General features: G+C 40.8%; 3 protein-coding genes across 12 annotated transcripts in view; 1 reads left to right on the top strand and 2 right to left on the bottom strand.

The window, feature by feature from the left end:
* GABPA (GA binding protein transcription factor subunit alpha) overlaps window positions 1-8,837 on the bottom strand; it is a 28,749-nt gene extending 19,912 nt beyond the window's left edge. The window contains exons 1-3 of the mRNA XM_058827788.1: window positions 8,694-8,837; window positions 4,692-4,792; window positions 1,538-1,682 (exon numbers count right to left, since the gene is read on the bottom strand). Of these exons, the coding sequence (XP_058683771.1) occupies window positions 1,538-1,682; window positions 4,692-4,768 (222 nt within the window). The 5' untranslated portion in view covers window positions 4,769-4,792; window positions 8,694-8,837. The remainder of the gene's footprint in view (window positions 1-1,537; window positions 1,683-4,691; window positions 4,793-8,693) is intronic.
* ATP5PF (ATP synthase peripheral stalk subunit F6) lies at window positions 8,831-12,748 on the top strand. 6 transcript variants are annotated; one of them, XM_058829648.1, is made up of 4 exons: window positions 8,831-9,004; window positions 9,605-9,784; window positions 11,016-11,140; window positions 12,628-12,748. In XM_058829648.1, exons 2-4 carry the CDS (start codon window positions 9,615-9,617, stop codon window positions 12,654-12,656), a joined length of 324 nt encoding a protein of 107 aa, XP_058685631.1. In that variant the 5' UTR covers window positions 8,831-9,004; window positions 9,605-9,614; the 3' UTR covers window positions 12,657-12,748. The 6 variants fall into 6 exon arrangements, with proteins under 6 accessions (XP_058685631.1, XP_058685548.1, XP_058685470.1 ...); XM_058829565.1 differs by having other exon boundaries at window positions 8,831-9,046; XM_058829487.1 differs by having other exon boundaries at window positions 8,918-9,076.
* A 458-nt stretch (window positions 12,749-13,206) lies between these two features.
* The window catches only part of JAM2 (junctional adhesion molecule 2), a 49,968-nt gene continuing 43,251 nt past the window's right edge, over window positions 13,207-19,923 (bottom strand). For all 5 annotated transcript variants that reach the window (XM_058829279.1, XM_058828863.1, XM_058829196.1 and 2 more), the window contains 3 exons: window positions 19,234-19,249; window positions 18,455-18,488; window positions 13,207-17,506 (listed from right to left, as the gene is read on the bottom strand). In XM_058829279.1, the coding sequence (XP_058685262.1) occupies window positions 17,474-17,506; window positions 18,455-18,488; window positions 19,234-19,249 (83 nt within the window). In that variant the 3' untranslated portion in view covers window positions 13,207-17,473. The remainder of the gene's footprint in view (window positions 17,507-18,454; window positions 18,489-19,233; window positions 19,250-19,923) is intronic.

The following is a 19,923-nucleotide window of genomic DNA, read 5'->3' as shown; positions in this document are numbered from 1 at the left end:
ATAGCATTAAAAATTTAAAAATTAAAAAGATGTATTAGTTTCATAGTTATAATAAATTTATTTTCCTTTAAACTTTAGAAACACTTGGTGTCTGCAGCAAATTTTCCAAAGAAGTGTGCAAATATTTTTAGTACCGTGTAAACATAGTACACAACAGAAAAAATCTGATCCTATTTGAAACTTGCCACTCTGTTCTGTTTAAGATATTTTCACCTGCAGAAACATTTTCTGACCTAAAAGAAACAATGCAATACAGGGAGGAACCTTCACTACCTGAAAACTATCTAGACTTCCTTCTCTGAGTTTTTAACACCTTCATATAAATTCTTATCTTATAACAATATTCTCCTGTTGTTTCTGGAAAAGCCACAAATGTCTGATTCTAACTTCAAATAAATATGTAGCTAAATGAAAAGCAAATCAGTTATACTGTCTAACATGTGGCAATGCCTGTAAAAATGGGGGGGATTTCTTGAGTAATGCTTTGCTACCTCTATACCAATAATATAGAAACCTTCTCGTTTAGGATTCAAAAGAAGATTAGATTTATGGAAGTTCCAGCAGCAACAAATGACATGGGCTACCTCAAGAGAAAGTAGTATGGTCATCGCCCTCCTTCTTCTTCCACTTGCAAGGTGGTTTAACTCACAGGAACTCCAAGAATATTTTGATTGTATTCACACTGAACTAGTGTGTATATATTAAATGGTCTGATGATAATGAACCTGACATGCAATTAAACTCTTAATTGTAGTTAATCCACATGAATTCCAGACAATGGAAAAAAGAGAAAATGTATGTAGAACACTTCTCTGTTGTCCTGGGGTGACTTTATGATGCTTGTATCTCCAGTTGTCTGTTATGTTTATGCTTATATTAAATTCTGGATATTAAATTCTGGACCTTTAAGACTCATTCTGATAGGGAACAGGGGGAAAAGAAGTGTGCAGTTTGTTTTCAGAAACTGCACTCACTCCCCCACATCCTTCTCTGGACTGTTATTGTCTGCAGCATGGACACCAGGAGAAAGCTCTCCTTTCCTTTTTAGATAGTTTTTGAGCTAGCTGAGTCAGAGAGTTCTCCAGACTGTGTTTTGGGGTTTTTTTGTTGTTTTGGTTTTTTTTTCTCTTTTTCTTGGACCTGTTTAAACCTGGACTGAAAACCCAGAAAATCACCAGGAGCTCACACCAGGCACACCAGGGCCCAGGACACGGTATTTTCAGTGCTGCAGGGACTGATAAGAGACTGGGCAAGCTACAACCCATGGCAAGGACTTTCTAAATTTGCCATCTCTTCAGAATAGCAAGAGATTTTATTGTTCAATATTATTCGTTCTTTATGCTTGTGAACACCTTGCTTGTTGAATGAACAGTTTCTTTCACTTTTCTCTACGGAAATCTTCTTCCCGAACCAGATGGGGGAGAAGCCACTTGAATTTGCTTTCTAGAGGGATCCCTTTTGGAGGTTTCCCCCCAAAATTTACCCTAAACTAGGATATCTATTATGAAGTTAAATCTTTCATAACCTTTCAATTTACCTGGATATCTTGCAGACAAATCTCGTGTGCATCCAGGGAACACTGCAGTCTGGGTTCCAGCAACTTCTTAAGATTTCCAATGGGTTCACTGATGTCAATAGCCTGACTCACAAATTCTGCAGTGGTGTAGGTTTGCTCGACAATGCTTAAATAGCAAATTAATATGATAAATCATTACCTACTAGTTAATAGAGCAGGTATAGGAAAGCTTAATAAAAGAAGTAAACTAGATAAAAAGTAATACTGACTCTGAAATCTTAATACAATGCAGTATTAGTTTGAGTACTATTTGTTTGAGTAGACCAAATTAAATTGGCTCTCATTAATTTTTCAGCTGTGTAACTCTTTTTTCACCCTGTCACCACTAAAAAGCTCAGGTAAGCAGCAAGATTCAGATCACCTTTTTCAAGAGAGTAAGCCATGGTTAGCATATTATATATTGTTAACTTGCATGTAGAGTAAACCAATTTTATTTGCTTTGCCTGGATTGTATTTAAAAGATACTCAAATTAAAAGCAAACACAGAAACTTAACAGACAGGGAAAACAGAAGGAAAAAGATACATTCATACATAGCAACTTTTCATGTCTTCTCACCAGTCAGCACAAGAATAACAAGCTAACAAATAAAAGGGACAACCAGAAGGAAGTACAGCAACATGGAGCCTTGAAGGAACTATTAGTCACATGACATGGCTGTACCGCACTACAACGACAGTATTGGCAAAGGTATTCAGAAATGTCATTGTTATGGTACTCATGTCATAACAATGACCGTACACAGTTGGGCTCTCTTCATTTACACAGGAGGAAACCAGAATGTACACAGATATAGTCTATAAGCGGTAAAAATGCAAAAGGAACTTAGAACAGTAAGAAACCAATAAGTGGTTTTGAATCAACTCTCCAGAGCAGGTTCTTAAAAGAGTCGTTAACCTAACCAGCCTCAGTTCTTTCTACCTGTCAGAGACTGAGATGTTATGGTTTGTGGCTTAAACATCTTTATGACGAACTTTTGCCTATTATAGTAAAAGTGGGTAACAAGAGCTGCATAAAGACCACTGCAGCCTGAATGGGCCTCCTGACCGAGGCCTCTGACTGCAAGTTAATAGAGATAAGATAAAGTGACCCAAGTCTGGGTTGGGGAAAAAGAATAAGCCCAGCACATTTGGGGTGGAGCCCACAGCCCCAGGTTTTTCCCTGCCAGGCTCCCACAGATCCCTACACCAAAGAGGGGAAGGAGGAAAGGTTTTGTGTGTGTGGCATAGCCTCTGGCCAGATGCTGTGAATGCTCATCCTCCACTGGGCCACCCCTGAAAGGCCAAATCATTGTGAGGGACAACAGAGGGGGTGTCATGGCCCATCAAAGGCTGCCCCCAAAGGGGTCCCCAGACCCTGCACCAGAGCACTGCATGTGCAGATACTACATGATGCAACAGATCCACAGTCTTGCAAAGGACAGTGTCAAACGTGCCCCACTCCGGGAGGTACCTGTGTGTTCCCACCTGCCCAAATGTATACTAATCCATTGGATTCTATACTTTTCTCACCACCGAGAAGACCAGATGGAGGGAAGCAACGAGATATTGCTGGGACCCTTGGAAGGGTGATATGCTTCTACTCAGTATTTGTCACTTTCCCTGACCCCACTCCTCCATCTCTTTTTCTATTTCTCTTTTTCTATTTCTTTTTTTCTTTCTTTTCTCTTTCTTTCTCTTTACCTCTTTTAGTATTAACTAAAATATATCATTTTTTTGGTATCAGCATCTAACCTCATTTGGTTTTAATCAAGTTTTTGGATGTATTTCATACCTTCTGGGTTTGATCTGCTTTACTCACAGAGAATTAGTTTTCTTTGCTCAGACTGGATTGCAACACTATCCTACACATTAGTGAAAATTACAAGGGAAGCATTGGAAACTAAAAATCCAGGTTGAGGTAATTAAATCAGAGGGTATCTGTTGGAATCCAGAATAAAAGTCCCTCTAAGTCCCCCAGAGAGAGAACAGAATTAAAAGATATTAAACCACATAGATATGAAGTAAGAGTGTAGGTTTTAGTTTTAAGTAAGTTAATATAGCTTAAATGCCTTACGAGTCTGTGTTAGCTAGAGAAAAGTGTTATTATCCAGTTTAAAGTTCAGTGATAATAACCTTCACAGATTCAACTTAGCTCCAGACATATTTGGAGAATATACAGCTTACATGTCTAGATAGAACAGATAGAACTATATACATAAATAGATAATGTCGTATACGTAGGGTTTAGGTAAGGCTAGCACAGCTTTCGTGAATTAAGAACTAAGCTTAGATTGGCACAGAAAGTTTTGTTTTAGAATTATGTTTTTAGCTGATTGGATGATTCATGAATTTAATCCCCTGTATTGGGATACACACACACACACACCCAAAGAAGAAGAACAGCAGCACCATCATCATCACCATGAAGAAGAACTACTGCAACTGCTTCTGAGGCCCAGGACAACAGAACTCCACGCCAAGAAGCTGCTGCCCAGAACATCGGGACTTTGTACCAGAGAGCTGCTGCTCAGAGTTTGGGACTTTATGCCAAAGCTTTTAGCAAGGACTCTAATGCTCTGAACTCTTTGCCTTCGAGACTGATGCTTTTATACAATAAATATCTTTCTAGCAACCAACAACTGCTCATGTCTCCTTGCGACCCAGTAATCCTCTCTTGAATCCCCACTGAATTGTCAACAGGTATCCTACTTCAGTATTTACAGTTTCAATGGCCCCAGCAACAGTATAGTTGATAACCAGCATCATTTCTGCACTGTTAAAAATCAATCATCCTGCATAAATTCTGTATAACAGTAAAGCAAATGACTGGAGATACAGAAAGGTTGATCTCAATTATAGAAGGATCCACAGAAGCTGAAAGGATTGCAGCACATACACAGACATACTAATACAGACATAAAAATTGGAAAAGTAAGTACTAGTAACTTAGCAAAAGAGAACCAAAACTGTTTGGGATTTAGATAACTAAGGCTGAGGAATATGACAGCATTATACTGATTTCCTATAGTGACTACATTTCAACTTCTGGAAAACTGCCATTTAATTAGATAAGAAACAGAAAAACTAATTAGTTAATTAATTGCCCAAGGATCCCAAAAATCAGACAGTACATACCTTTCTTCAGTGCACTCCTGTTTCTCAGTTCCATCAATTTCAATTTCTATCAGCTCCTCTGCCTCTCTCTTAGTCATGGCTGCAGTGTCTTAAGAACAGAGCTATGAACAGAAAATAATTTTTTGTGTAAGTCACAGACCAACAACACTAGGCAATGTTTTGTGTCCTATCACACATTTTTTTTAATCGAATACCAGAATAGCCTTTTAAAGCAAAGAATTAATCTAAAAAAATATATATCCAAAAGCTAATACAGATTTCACAAAATATATTACTATACCTGTCCTCAAACAAATGTTCTAGAAGCAAACATGTGACTATTAAGACATTTGCACAGAGCCCAAAGTCTGATTCTCTTGGAGGCACCCAAATCTATGGATTTTTTTTGTTGTTGCTACAGGCCACCTACAGCAAAGCACATCTGAAAATTCAAACTACCTTCCTAGCATGGCTGAAAGATGCTTATAAATTTAAGCAACATTTTACATGAAATGCTGCAAGAGGCAGTTAGGGAGAAGATCTATGATTTCTTCATAGGTAAATAGTCAACAACAAAGTGTTTGTCAATTATCCCATCTTTCCACTCATGCCTCCCACAGATGAATGGTTGATGACATGAGCACAATAAATGTAACTTGTGAAGTCCCAAACTAAAGCAGGACACTAGTAATGAAAAGAAAAGCTATTCTGTGACGACATTCTCACTAACACTGCAGATTTTCATGCCCTGTAGAACAGCGTTGGGAATGTATTCCCAGTCTGTTGGGAATGTATTCCCAGTCTGTTGGGAATGTATCGGGAAACAAAGAATTACAGCATTTGGTCTGTAAAGGCATAGCTGGTCTAGTATTACTGTTTTTCACTAACCAGCACATATACCATAACTATGAAATATATATGATAAAACCCTAGCCCAATTATATTAACAGTTTACAATAAACAACATCATGAACTCATTGCAAAAGAAGCAGGAAGTAGAAATACAGAGGAAGAAAAAAAAACACTGGAAAAAAAGCAACTATTACCTAAATATCCAAAATTAGAGGAGGTCACCAAGATTTCTATCCTGGAATCATCCTTTCCTAGGTACTACTCTATCCCAAACCCAACTGTTAGCAAGAATATCTACTGAAGACAAGATAACAAGAATACATATTAATCTTTAAAACTTCTAGAAGTAATAGTAACCAATTATATTTTACAGCTGCTACATAAACTGCCTAAAGAAATTCAAACTACTCATCATCTCCTTCAGAAACTATTTTTTAAGATCAGTTGTGAAGAAATCAAGTGCTGCATGTGGTTCATTTTGAAAGAAGCTACCAAGGTTAGGAAGTAAAACAATACCTTATCAATATCTTATCACTAGAAGCAAACCTAGAACCTGTTCACAGATCTGGATTTGTGAAAATCTCCAAAGGGCCAGTGTAGTGTCCAGTGAATAGGGCACCAGGAGTCCAATTCCTTTATCACTTAATCTTGCCTGTTATTCTCATGATAAATGTAAAAGACTGAAAAACAACTTCAGAAGAATGCAGACAGGCTTAATTATCTGAATGCACTGACATCCGCATGGTTGCAGGTGATCTGTCAGTCTGTTAAAAAATATTTCAAAACTGAGATTTGAGCAATGTCTCTTACTGAAAACTCCCAAAGAATCAAATTGGTATGATAAAAAAGGGGTGAATGTCTTTTCTGTATTAGCAATAAGATTAAAAACACAAAACAAAGGTAAATTGTCCTTTTTTTGTGATGGAGTTTACCAGTAAGGTCACAAAGGGGTTAGGCTGGAATTTATGTTCTTTGACATAATTTTATGGTATTTACTGAGAAAACAGTGCAAACTTACAGAAAGAACTGACCATCTTGATAGGTTTCTGGCAGAAAATATTCAATACGGCTAAATGCAGAGTGATGCAAAGTGAGAAAATATTACTGCTCATAGTAACCTCACAGAATTAGGTAAGACATTTAGAAGTCCCTATGGATTGGACTCCAAACTGGCACCTGGACTAGTAACTGTTCACTCTCTCTTCAAAGGCAGTTCATGGTTGAATCTCTTAGGCTTTGCTGTATTTTTGGATCCCTGGAGGAGCAGGAAAGAGGAACCAAGGCACAAAGAGCAAGGTGCACAAAGAGAAGTACACAGAGAGGAAGAAAGATGGTTCCCCTGAGCACAGATACAAAGAAAGGAGATGGGTATAAAGAATAACACCATAATGTAAACACATAAAATCATTAAAGTTCACAGAAGCCTAAAGGGGAAAATTATTCAGTCTTCCCTATACTAGCATAAAGAGACTTCTTACAATTTAAACATTTCACATGAAGTCTAGCTGTTTGTTCGTACAGGATGATGCAGTTTGAAAGTGAACATAAGCTCAGATGGGACTGAGCTGCCTCACCCTTGCCTGAAGGCTACTGAGAGACAAGAAGACTCAAAGAGCCTGGTTTGCCTGGAGGAGTGTGGCAGGAACACTAGAACAGCAGCATTTGTTCAATGGAGCATAAAAACCGTGCTTGATTCCTGTAAGGTTCAGCCTACTGATCTCTGCTTGTTTCTACTTTTTCCCTCAACCTAACGTACTCTAAGACTTACCTGATAGCCAGGAAGAAATCTGGCCTCTACTAACATACAAGAAGGCACCTATCAACAGAGCCTTCTTCCCTCACAGCTACTGGAGAGCACAGCCCAGTGCTTCTCCAGTATCTTTTACAGTAAGGAGAGTAATCCCTTTGCTCTGTTTAAGATCTATCTTTTCCTTAGAACACGACGAGTTAAGCAAGGAATGAGCCCACCATGAAATGGGCACAAACTCTCTGAGTAGAATGATGTTTGCTATCCCACCAGGTAATTGTGAAATAGGTTCCAGTTCTGGAGCTCATACACATAATCAGCTGGTACTGAAGCCCGGTAACTGGAGTTATCTGTGCCCCAGAGAAGCTCTGGTTTCCTATCCATCTGTATTATCCAAATTATAAATATCACCACAAAGCATGTAAGAAAGCAGACAGCCTGTCCTTTACAGATCAGCTTACTCATGAGCCAGTTCAGTTTTATGATGGAGATAGTGGAGCATTGAACAGGGTGGGGGAAAATCACACCAGATATAATGTGTTTAACTTCCCTATCAAGAGCCTGCAGTGAGAAAATAAAGCCAAAATGGGAGCTGTAGCTGTGCAGCATGTACCTGGCTGAACACTGGGAAGCAAACTATGCAAGATCATGGGATCAATTACTTTGGAAAAGACCTTCGAGACCATCAGGAGTGAACACCACGTCAGCTAGACCATGACACTAAATGCCACATCCAGTCTTTCCTTTAACGTCTCCAGGGATGGTGATTCCACCACCTCCCTGGGCTGCCTGTTCCAAATCACCCTTTCAGTGACGAACTTTCTCTTAGTGTCCAACCTAAACCTCCCCTGGCACGTCTTAAGGCTTATTACTGGTTTGCAGAGGAGCAGAGCCCGACCCCCACCCGGCTGCAACCCCCTGTCTGGGGATTGTAAAGAGAAACAGGGTCCTCCCCGGGCCTCCTTTTCCCCGGGGTAAGTCCCCCTCAGCTCCTCCTCGTCAGACTTGTGCTCCAGACCCCTTCCCAGCTCCGCTGCCTTTCTCTCGACTCGCTCCGGCCCCTCGAAGCCCTTCTCGGAAAGAGGGGCCCAGAACTGGAGGGGCTCACTCGAGGGGCTTCTCACCACTGCAAGGGGAAAACCACAAGACGCCGCATCGCTTTCACTTTCTTTTTTTTTTCACAAAACAAGGATTTTACAAGCGGGGATAAGTTTTTACGCGCCGGGGAGGCCTCGCGAGCTCCGGAGCGGGAGCGCTCGGTCCTTGGTACCGGGGCCTTTCCCTGCGACTGCCGAGGCGCCACCTCCCCGAGGGCCCCGCTTCCCGCGGCGCCTCCGTGTCGTTGTTTGAACCCGAAACGGAAATGGGATGGCAGAGCCGCCGGGAGAGAAACGGAAACAAAACACGGGCCGGGCCGCGCTCACCCGTCGCCACCGTCCGTCCGTCCGTCCGTCCGCCCGCCGCACCGACACGTCCCGCCGTCCGTCCGCGTCCGGGAACTCCCCCAGCTCCGGGTCCAGGACTGGCTCCGGGAGCGGGTCCAGGAGCGGGCTGCGCCAAGATCGGGGCGGCGCGCAGGCCCAGCGCGGGGAAAGCCCGCAACACCGCCGCGCCCCCGCACGAACTACGAGTCCCGGCGGCCCCCGCGCGGGAACTACGGCTCCCGGCAGTTCCCGCGGCTCCGGAAAGCCTCAAGCCCTTTCCTCTCACTTGGAAGTGGCTCTGTGCGGGCACGGTGTGTGCTGGGCGATCCCGGGGCTCTCCCGCGCTACTCCAGGTCCCGGCGGGCGCTAAGCGGGGCCGAACGGTGTGTGGGGATGGGGGAGCCCCGGGTGAGCGCTGGGGGTGGGGGGTGATTCCCGGCGCGCACCAGGAGGGCGGCGGGGCCGAGCGGAAGCGGTGGTTCGGCCAAGGTGACTCCGGGGACCTTTGCTGGGTTGGAACTGTTACCTTATTTTCTACTTAAACAACGCGAAGAGCGGAATACACCGTTTGTCTGGGTTGTTCTTTCGTGGTTCTGTACCGAGCGGGCTGCGGAGCTGCACCCGTGGGATCACGGTACCGTGGGGTTCAGGGGGTGTTGGAATTTCCCCTCCCCTCCATGCTGTTTTAAATAACCCTTAAATACCTCTCTGCTTTAAAGTTCAGCTCCAAAGTACATTTTTATTTTTTCTTTAAATATTTATCTTAATAATATCTTAATAAAAGAAAATCTATTTTAAATAGTTTTCTTGTTTCAGCTCCAAGTTATTTTTTTTCCTGCCTTTCATATGCATTTATATCGCTGTGACTAATTCATTGCTCCTTCTTTGGTGTTTTGTTAATGGTTAAACAGCAGTGCCATCATGATCCTGCGACAGATCTTGCGGCTTTCCTCCCTTTTCCACTCTGCTGTGTCCGTTCACTTGCGCAGGAACATTGGGCTCTCTGCGATTGTCTTCAACAAGACAAAAGAACTCGACCCGGTTCAGAAGCTCTTCTTAGACAAGATCAGAGAGTACAACACGAAGAGCAAGTAAGTAAAGGAAACTGTCTTAAGGAGGGTGTTGGCAAAAGGGGAAAATCTGTTGATTTTGACATAAAAACATCAGACATGAAGTGTTTGATTTATGACTATTTGATAGTTTTGTAGGCTAGTCTCTAAATACTTCAGGTGTGTTTCTCTGCAACACTTAGTGATGGTTTCACTAGTGGGAAAGCTTATTCCTTTATATCTAATAGAAAATACCAATTTTTCTTGGGTAGTTAAGGCACACAGTTAAGGTCTGTTGCACACTGCATGAATGTACTGGTATGTTAATTTTTACCCATATACATGCTCTGTAAATAGGGCAAAAAAAGCCAAACAAATCCTTTCTTTGTTTTTTTTTTTCAGCTGGGGAAAACAGTTATTATGTAGTCTTGTTTCCAGAAGCTGAATGGAAATAGCCTCCAAAAGCAATTGAGAATTAATGGAATTATGGGGATGGTTCAATTAACATCTTCAGTTAATAAGCAGTTCCTTCAAATGGAATCTTAGATTCTTGTAATGTATGAATGAACTACTGACCAGGAAACTAAAATTATAGTAATTCTGTGCAGTTTATTCTTGGGAAGTATTCCTGGGAAGGAATTAAGACACTTCTTAGCTCTACTGGTGGAAGATGTGTGTATCCTTACCTGCAAACACATCTGTGTAGGGAGGGAGATATTTGGTGGTTTTACCAATTCTAAGCGTGGATCCTGTGCTGGTACAACTGAGTGCTGGCAATCTAAAGAGTTACTATTTTAGTTATCTGATGTTTGAATCCCAAGAAGCTCCCTTCATGGTGGGAGTTTTTTGCTTCTTCAGCATTCCAAATGCATTTCCCTGGCAAGAACTGTTAAGCTTTACTAACTGAGATAACTAATTCAGAGATAGAAGAGGTGAAAATCACAGTTTTGTTAGGAATTCACACCTGGAACAAACAAAACTAAAAGCCCTGAGAACCTCCATACCCATCAGTGTTTTTTGCCTCATAAGACCACCTTTTGTCTCAAAAAGCTTGGATTTTTATAGCAGAAAACTTTTACTTTACCCTGAAAATCTTGTTTATATGTAAGGTAAGGAAGGCCCTAAGGTGTCATATCTTGACTTTTGGAAATACTTTATTTCATTTGGTTGGTTATTGAAAATGTTTTAATTCATAAGTGGGCTTGAAAATGTAGAACTTTCCACATGAAATGTTAGAACTGAGTTGTTAATGACAACTTTTAATGTTTATTAGGCAAGCTGGAGGGCCTGTTGATGCAGGACCTGACTTTCAAAAAGATATGAATGAATCCCTTGCAAGACTTCAACGGGCGTATGGTGAGGGAGATCTCACCAAGTTTCCGGAATTTAAGTTTGAGGGTGAGTTATCTTACACTTTTGCATAGTTCACATCTGTTTCCACGTGACTTCTATTTTGATTGTTTGCCTTTTTTAGCAGAGATGTGGTCTTCCTTATACTAGTGATTAACAAAACTTGAACTCAGATCAGGCTATCTTAATTGTCCTTCAGACACCCTAAAGAAAGAGCTCAAATAGAAATAGCCTCAGGTCTGTATTTTCCTCATCTTGCCAAAGAGATTAGCAGACTATAATGTGAATATCAGTTAGTCTTAACATCATCCAAAGTGACTTTTTTGATTTTGTGAACTCCTCTGGAAAGCCACTGATTTCAGAAAATTAACACAGGGCTTAACTTTCTTATTTATAAATGTTTTGTGGCTAAATTATATAAAACCTTTTTCTTCAGGTATTTGGATATGACTTTTGTTTAACTGCTCTAAGTTTGTATAGCCTGGAAGGGAAAGGGCACAACATGAGGCTTGGTTGGTATCTGGCAGCCAGCCAAGGCCAAGCCACCATAGTCAGCAAGTTGTAGTTCTGATCAGACTGTCTGGGAATTCTAATTTAGACTAGGAACACACCTGAAAATGTTTTGGGTTTTGATAATACTTCAGTTGGGTAAAGTTGGTGTCAGGTTGCACCAACAGAGTATCTGTAAAGTAGGAACTATGTTTTTTCTTTTTTAATTTTTCCACAATTTTAGGGATGTAGTTTCTCTATATTCAGTTTTATTTCTGTGTCATATGTGAAACAATGCATATTTAAGTTTTACTTGTTTTTGTAAGGAAAAAGAATTTGTGTGACCATAGGAATAGATCAAAGCACAGACACAACATGACTATGTTATTTTGCCACTGTTGCCTATCCTTGATCTAATTTCAGTTAGGTTTCAAATTGTAATTATATGAGTAATTATATGGGTAGGAACTTCAATTTTTTCACCTTAGGGATGCTTGCTATAAACTGAGCCCTGCCTCTCAGACTTTGTACTAAAGATAGCAGGCATTAGTAGCCCAGGTGCCCAAAGCCCTAACCTTAGTGAGCTTGTACCTCTGACATCAAGAACTCCTTGGTCAATATTTGCATATGGAGAGTATTTTGTTGAGTTGAAATTGTGTTCTTCTCTGTTAATATACACTGATAATACATTAAAGAAGGGAAGAGAAGAGCTTGATTACTTGTTCTTGTATCAAAGCTATGGTGGAAATACTCTGGTTGACTTCTTCAGTTTCTCTGCTGTCAGGTGTTGCTAAAAGCTGTTTTGGCAGAATATTATTGAGGCTTAGCCTTTATATATACTCCTGCAAGGTGAAAAAGACCTGTCTCCGGCCTAGTTACTGTTTACTGCTGCCCACATTTAATCAGTAAGTGGGTGCACAGACTGCAATTTACTGCTTTAGCCAATGTAATGGTTAGTTTTCTTTGAATTACGAATTAATTGTGGTGTTTGAAGATGGAATGAAAAGAGACTAATAGGAATTTTCTCTCTCCCATTCCTCCTGTAGAGCCCAAGTTTGAGGAGACTCCAAAGTGATCTCTGCAGCTTGTACACCGAACAGCAGTGTACAGCCATGGAGTTGCTGAACATGGCACCAGTTGTAATTTAATAAATGTGCTTCAGTTTGATTTCAGTGGTGTGAAGAAGCTCTTAACTGCATGGTGAGCATAGCTAGCTGTGATCATCAATTCTTACATGACAGAGGCAGCTGAGTAGTGCTGCTTAATGTTAACTGTAAAACTCCTTTGTGTACTATGTTTTAATGCTTATATATTATAACACTCATAATGATATACCAGGAAAGAACTACTTGTTCTATTGAGTTTATCCAAAAGGATTCTGCAGGAAAAAAAACTCCATGAACCTTAAGTCTGTAGCAAATCCCTACAGTAGTGATGGAGCCTGCATAGCTGAAAGCATAGGCACAAATGCCCAAATTCTACACTGCATCAATGAACACAAAGGTGATGAAGTTAATCTTCCAGAAGAAACTGAAAACTGCTAAAGAGGTTGTAAGGTGTGAATTTCTGTGACTGAACTATTGACAAAAACACTTCAGCTTCTGAGGAGCTATTTGTTTATAATAATTATTATCTGAGAAACTACATAAACACTTCAACAGTTTGAGTCCATGTACTACAGTTTGAATTGTATTGACACAATTTTTCTTCAGAACGAAACTACATATGCAGTCTACAGAGAGGGAGATTCCACATTAAACATTGAAACACTGCTTGAGCTTTAATTACAGGAAGATTTAGTCAGCATAGTGAGTTTACTTCTGCACAGCTACACACTTTGGAAGTGTATCAGATTTGCCAAAATCATCTCTTAAGTCCTAGTAAACCAGAATTGCAGGAGAAATTGAGCCCCTGACAATGGTTGAGACGCAAATAGTGAGGTCATCTATGAAATTTATTTGAATAGATTGTTCCAAGCTGCAAGAGTGAATCTTCTATTGCTGCATGTACATATGAACAAAATGAGAAGCTTTCACACAGAACTAAATTGAACATACAAGCTAATTTTTAAGGTTTTTGGGGGTTATTTTTTTGAAATGCCATCACAGCTAGGTTGACTAAATATTGGCAGTTTCTGTTTTCAGCATGTAAGACATTGAAACAATATTTACAGAGCAGAGGTCAAAAGATCTCTTGGTGTTGTGGTTTAACCCCAGCTGGCAACTAAGCATCTCACAGCCTCTGGCTCACTCCCTGTCACCTCCCTCTATGGTAGGGAAGGGAATTAGAAACAAAACTCATGGTTTGAGATAAAGCAGTTAAATAATTGAACCAAAGTAATAGTAAGGGAAAGAGAGAGAGGAGAAAACCTGAGAAGCGCAAGTGATGCACAGCCCAAGTGCTCCTCACCATTTGCTGACTGATGCCCAGCCTGTTCCCCAGCAGCAAATGGCCCCTCCAAACCAACTTCCCCTCATTTTATATACTGAGCATGATGTTCTTTATCACTTTGGCCAGTTCAGTCAGGGTCCTGGCCCTGTTCCCTCATGGATTGAACACCTCACTGGCAGAGCATCAGACACTGAAAAGTGTTTTACTCAGGGTAAGTACTGCTGAGCTACAACTGAAACAGTGTGTTACTGACATTCTCATACCAATTGAAAAAAAACAGCTTTGTACCCGCTACTAGGAAGAAAATTAACTCCCAGCTAAGACCAGAAAAGTATCAGCTGCTTATTCCATAACATGTCATGCTAGATTCTACACTTTCCAATACACCACCACCTTTTCTCTCTTATAGATGCACACACAGATACCATTTCCTTAATCTGTAGACAATCCCTGTGGAAGTCCATTGAATTCATTTAGTCCATGACTTTTGGCTTATGACAGTCATGACTTAGGACTGTCAAAGTTTTTCAGGGCAGGAAAGAGGGTGTCTGGAGCTGGATTGTTGCATGTTGAAGCCAGTTCTGATTCCATCATTGCTCTGCTTGTCTGGTTACATTAAAGTTCATTCGGCTGTGGAAGGGGAGTTGGGTTCCTATCCGTAAAGCTGGAAGGGTGGAGGCAGGCACCATGAGGTATCCCGTGCAATGATTGGCATGCAGCTGGCATAGAAGTGCTAATACACAGCATTACACAGCAACTGACATTACACAACTCACTGGCTATTCAATCATATCCACTTAATGCACAAACCAGACTTGCCCATCCTCCCATCTTACCAAGTGTGCCCAGGTCCTTGAGCAGAAACAATCCCACAGATGGGTTTGCCTGTGCCCAAGGCAGGAATAACGCAGTTCGTCTTCCGCAGCACATTTTCCATGTGCACTTCAGGAACTTTATTCCCTTCTACAGTACAAGTTTTGATTGGGCAGGGCCAGCCACTTGGCAGAGCTAGGGCAGACTCACCAGGTAGTCTTTGCCAATACGCATCCCAATGTTTGAACATCGCCCTACCCATTACTCTCAGTGTAGTCTTAACAGTCCATTGGATCATTTGGTTTTCTCAGCTGGTTCATGGCACAATATACCCAACAAATGCCACGTTCTTTGGCCCAAGTGTCTGTGAGTGTTTTCAAAGTATTTCTAGTTTAATCTGTTCAAAGGCTTGGTGTTGCTCAGGGCTTCATGTGAAATCATTCTTCTGAGTCACCTAATAAAGAGGGCTTACAATGAGACTAGTTTGGAATATGCATTTTCAAAAAACCCACAACATCTAAGAGCTTACTTTTTGAAGAAATGGATTAGAATTTCTTTCCGAAGGATCAGGAGTAAATTCAGCCCTTTCTGCCTGGGAAACCATCCACTGGAGATGGGAGTAGCAGCTTTCCTGGAAGAACCCCAGGGTTCGGGATTGTTTTCCTTACAATTCATATACCCATGTCTATAGGGTCAAGGTAGGTCTTCCATCCCAATTATTCATGCCCTCTCTGTGATCTCTTAGCTAAATCCACAGGGTATCCCATGGTGTGTACCTTCCATATCCTTCCTCTTGAGCCAATGTTTACTGTCATTAGCATGGGTCTGTAGAGGTGGAAAATAGAGCATACCCTCTTTGAACTGCTTAAACTCCTGGGACATTTTATCTGATAGTTTATCCACGGATGAGATGAGAGGAAGAGGGGTTGTCTTCAAATTCCAGAGATGGCAAGCCACTGCATCCACAGATGGTGGTGTGATGTCTTTCCAGATTAACATTGCCAGAGGGTTGGTGTGTACTCTTGATACACGCTACAAACTTTCACCATGTGGGTCATGTGCTGAGGAATTGGTCTGGATCTGTGGGGAACCTTGTATTGTCCAGGTCAAAATTAGTAATCTCTAGCACAGCTAATTCCCTGAAGCATTGGATATCTTTCCACGCTTGACAGGAGTCACTTCCAGAGGCTAAGGACTTGTGTCTCTTGTGGAATCACCTTATCAATGCCTGCTTTCCTAGAAAGCGATTCCTACCCTCTAATTCCAGCCTGTTAGCCCAATTATCCCAGCATCAGAGCAGCCAGGTGGTAGTATGCTCATCAGGACAACAGCTGAAATATTTATGTATATCCTGCAGCTCACTCAGGAATAAGGATTGAGTGGCTGCCTCCTGTGGCCTGTCACTGAAGTTTGTGTATGCACAGTACGTGTTGGTGGGGTTTCAGTAGCCACAGATTGTCTCTTAACCCTAAAGAAGGCCTGAACAACATACTGATTGTTACCAAAAGGACCAGGTTGGTTTCAAGGGTAGTCACAGGATATGCAAAGTCTTTAAAATTCTAGAATGCTACTGTAATCATCCTGGAGCGGAAGCAAGGTGTTTTTCCCATGGGTTGGCTCTCTGAGGGTAAAAGGCAGTAGATGTAACTGTGGATAGTTTCCACCAGATGGCTCCCAAAGGACGGCAGGGACACAGGCAGGCTCATGACCAGCCATTCTATCGTATCACAAGCCAGTACAACACTGAACAACACGGTGATAAACTTAGCCCACGCCCAGGGCAAATGAATCAATATAGTAACCAGCAACTATTAAACCAATACAGTGAAGGCTTATAACAAACTTGTTTTAACATGTTGTAGTCAGATCTGCTTTTATCTCAACCTTTGGAGTCCCATGTTTGGTGCCAAAAAGGACTGCCAGCAGCTCAGCCCCATGTGGCTGCTTGCTCACTGTCCTCAGTGGGAGAACTAGGAAAAAAAGTAAAACCAATGGGTTGAGAGAACAGCAATTTAATAATTGAAACAAAGTAAAATAAGATACTAATAGTACTAATGATAATAACAACAATACAATAATATGAATTGTAGTGAAAAGGAGAGGAGTAAAGCCTAAGACAAGTGATGCACAACAGTTTCTCACCACCCACTGACCAATGTCCAGCCTGTCTCGCAGCAGCAGTTGGGTCCTCCTGACCAACTTCCCCAATTTAAATACTGGGCATGATGTTCTGGTGTGGAGGTGGTCACCAAGCACCACGTCTGTTTGAGTTCCAGAAGTGTTTGTACAACATTCTCAGGCACAGGGTATGATTCTTGGGGTGTCCTGTGCAGGGCCAGGAGTTGGACTTCATGATCCTGATGGGTCCCTTCCAGTTCAGTTTATTCTATGATTCTGTGATTCTATGCATATCCCTTTGGACAGCTCAGAGCAGCTGTCCCAGCTGTGCTCTGTCCCTGTTTCTTTTGCACCTCCATACTGGAAGACCATGGACATCTGAGGACTCCTTGACTTGGAGTAAGCACTACTCAGCAGCAACTAAAAACATCAATGTGTTATCAACTTTATTCTCATATTAAATTCAAAACACAGCTACTATGAAGAAAATTATCCCAGCTGAAACCAGGACACTGATACTTTTTTTATAACAAGTAGTCATTTGATGTCCCTCACAGAGGCCGAAATCTTCTAAATAACAAAGGACTTGGTATGCTTGAAATCCTAAATGAAACAAACAAGGTTACATAAATAATAGTTCAAAGATTTTAAGCCGGTTAATATTTATTGAACGTTTCAGAAAAAACTAAGGCATTGAGCTTGACAAGAAATGTGTCTGACACACTGTTATTAAATGTTTATTCTTTTCTGGGATGGGAGGTCTACAAAATGCACTCTACATAGAAGTAGTAACCTATTCATAAATACAGCATCCGATTTTTAAATGCATTAGAAATGATAAACAAATACCATAGCTCCTCAAGGCTTTATCCTTCTCACTCAGAGCAAACAGACAGTTGGTCTCAGGAAGTTTCTTACATACATACTAAGTCAAGGAATAAGCTTATACAATTTAGTATGTTTTGTTTTGATTAAGGAAATTTTGATTAAGGGTGGTGTTCAGGGATCTTTTAAGGTTTTATCAGTATTACTCATGCTTCTTAAAACTCCTAATGTCCTTAAACTGTAGATAGTGATATTAAGTCACTCCTAGTTGAAGTTTTACTTAGAACTCTATTCCTTTTGTACCAATCTGAAAAGCTGGAACGATGTACGTGTAGTTAAAGCCCTTGAGCCCACTCAAGGAAGTGGGGGTGGATGTAGTAAATTCAGCTTCCATATTTAGTCAAGTCTTTTGACCCACATTATTCTTAGAATTCTACAATTAGAAGAGTTAGGACCCAGTCTTTCATTTGCTGTCTTAGACTGTGTCTCAGTTAATCAATATGTACAAGAAGATGCAAAGTATGGAGCAAGGTGCTGTAGTTGTGTGGCACTTGAAACTATGTAATAGAAAGCTATAAATGCAGACAGAGATAAAGTATCTCCAGGTACTGGTGCCAGGTATGGCATAGCAGATGTGAGGAGTTTGTGTACATGTGCAAAGACATTACAGATCTAAGGAAGATATCTAAAGCTTTTAAAACACACTAGTGCACACGAAAGACTTGCCTTTTCACTTGTAGATTGATAGTTCATCTTCTTTCTGTTAACAGAGCAAGAAATGAATGCAGGTTAAATAGTGACTTTTCCGGTGCTGGGTTTACCCCTTTGGGAGCCTTATATATGAATGCATTTTTCCAGATTTCCAGCAATCCTCAGGGTTTTTTCCTTGTCTCTTAGAAAAAACTTACCATAACAAATCCATTGAATGCTTTTAGATAGCTATCATTATCTCACAAACCACTGCCAAACCTTGTCTTTTCAAGTCTTCCAGCTATACTTTTTGTCTAGCTCATGGCCACAACTAAAATAGCTTGAGGAATTCTGACTTGCTACTAAGAAATTTGAGTGAAATAAACACATACCAAAGGAATAGACCAGGCACTATCAGAAAGTTTCTACCAGTTATGTTTTTACAAAACACTTCCTGAAATAACCTGTAGATGTGGATATGAGAGCAGTTCAATTTGGTTCTCACTGTCTTTTATCTAGTTTGAAGAGGAAACACACAAAAGCCTATAGCTGAGTTAGGGGTGTAAGCTACTATGTGAAAAGACACATCTCTATGTATTTACTACAGTAATGTAATGATTTACTTTCTGACTAGCACACTGGTTTCTAATAAGGAAACCAGCTAGTGTATAGGATCAGGTTTATCTCAGTGTCAAGAAAGCTATTGCACAAGAATCGTGTTAGAAAGGCTGTAAAAATCATTACAGCTACTGAATTGCCTGAAACATAAATGAGGTTTACAGTGATTTATGTACTACTTGCATCAAGATACTTACTGGGAAGAGCTTTCCTCTGAAAAAGAAAGAAAAAAGGAAAAGAATTAGCACAAGAACAGTTCCCTTAGCTGATTTAAAGTTCTTTGAAATAGTTATTCCTAGAATATTCAGCTCTTCAGTTTCTAGAAGGAGTTTCTGAACCAAATGTCTCTTTTTGGTGTAGTGAGTTTAGGCAGAAGAAAGATTAGGTTGCTTTCAAGGGTAAATGAAGCTCCAAGTGAATTCTAACAAGCAGCTCTGTAGCCTCTGGTACTTTCAGGCAGCTGACCTTTTCAGACCCCAGTATTTGCCACCCATTGTTGCTGTGCTCAACCCTACAGGTACCAATGTAAAGGCTACAGAGAGGGTTGCTGGGTGTCAAGCTCTTTGCAGCAATCCCAAAAAGCAAACTTTTTCCATGACCCAGTGGAAGAAGACAGTTAATCTGGTTTCCCTTTCATCAGAACTTAGCTGGTCAGATGCAGTAGACTAAAATTGGTTTACTTTTATGTTGCCTTTCTTAGGCATTCCTTATCAAAACTAGGGTGGAGAGGTTCCAGGAACCAGGGTCTAGCTTGTTGCTTTCCCTAGGTTGTTGTTTAGTAGCCTTAAGAAACTGCACAAACATCTCCATGTCATTTTCAAAGTACCTTTTGCAGTAGATGTTGGCAGAATAAAAACATCTGCACAAAATGTTGCTGTTTTAATGCT

The sequence above is a fragment of the Poecile atricapillus genome, chromosome 1 (assembly GCF_030490865.1).
Source record: "Poecile atricapillus isolate bPoeAtr1 chromosome 1, bPoeAtr1.hap1, whole genome shotgun sequence".
Taxonomy (NCBI): domain Eukaryota; kingdom Metazoa; phylum Chordata; class Aves; order Passeriformes; family Paridae; genus Poecile; species Poecile atricapillus.
The sequence above is the reverse complement of the archived record's forward strand: the minus strand, read 5'-3'. Positions and strand labels throughout refer to the sequence as shown.

Excerpts from the sequence above, each read along its gene's own strand:
- ATP5PF (XM_058829648.1), top strand. The coding sequence starts at position 9,615 with ATGATCCTGCGACAGATCTTGCGGCTTTCCTCCCTTTTCCACTCTGCT. Across the intron at positions 9,785-11,015 it reads GAGTACAACACGAAGAGCAA|GCAAGCTGGAGGGCCTGTTG; the intron begins GTAAGTAAAGGA and ends AATGTTTATTAG. Across the intron at positions 11,141-12,627 it reads TCCGGAATTTAAGTTTGAGG|AGCCCAAGTTTGAGGAGACT; the intron begins GTGAGTTATCTT and ends TTCCTCCTGTAG.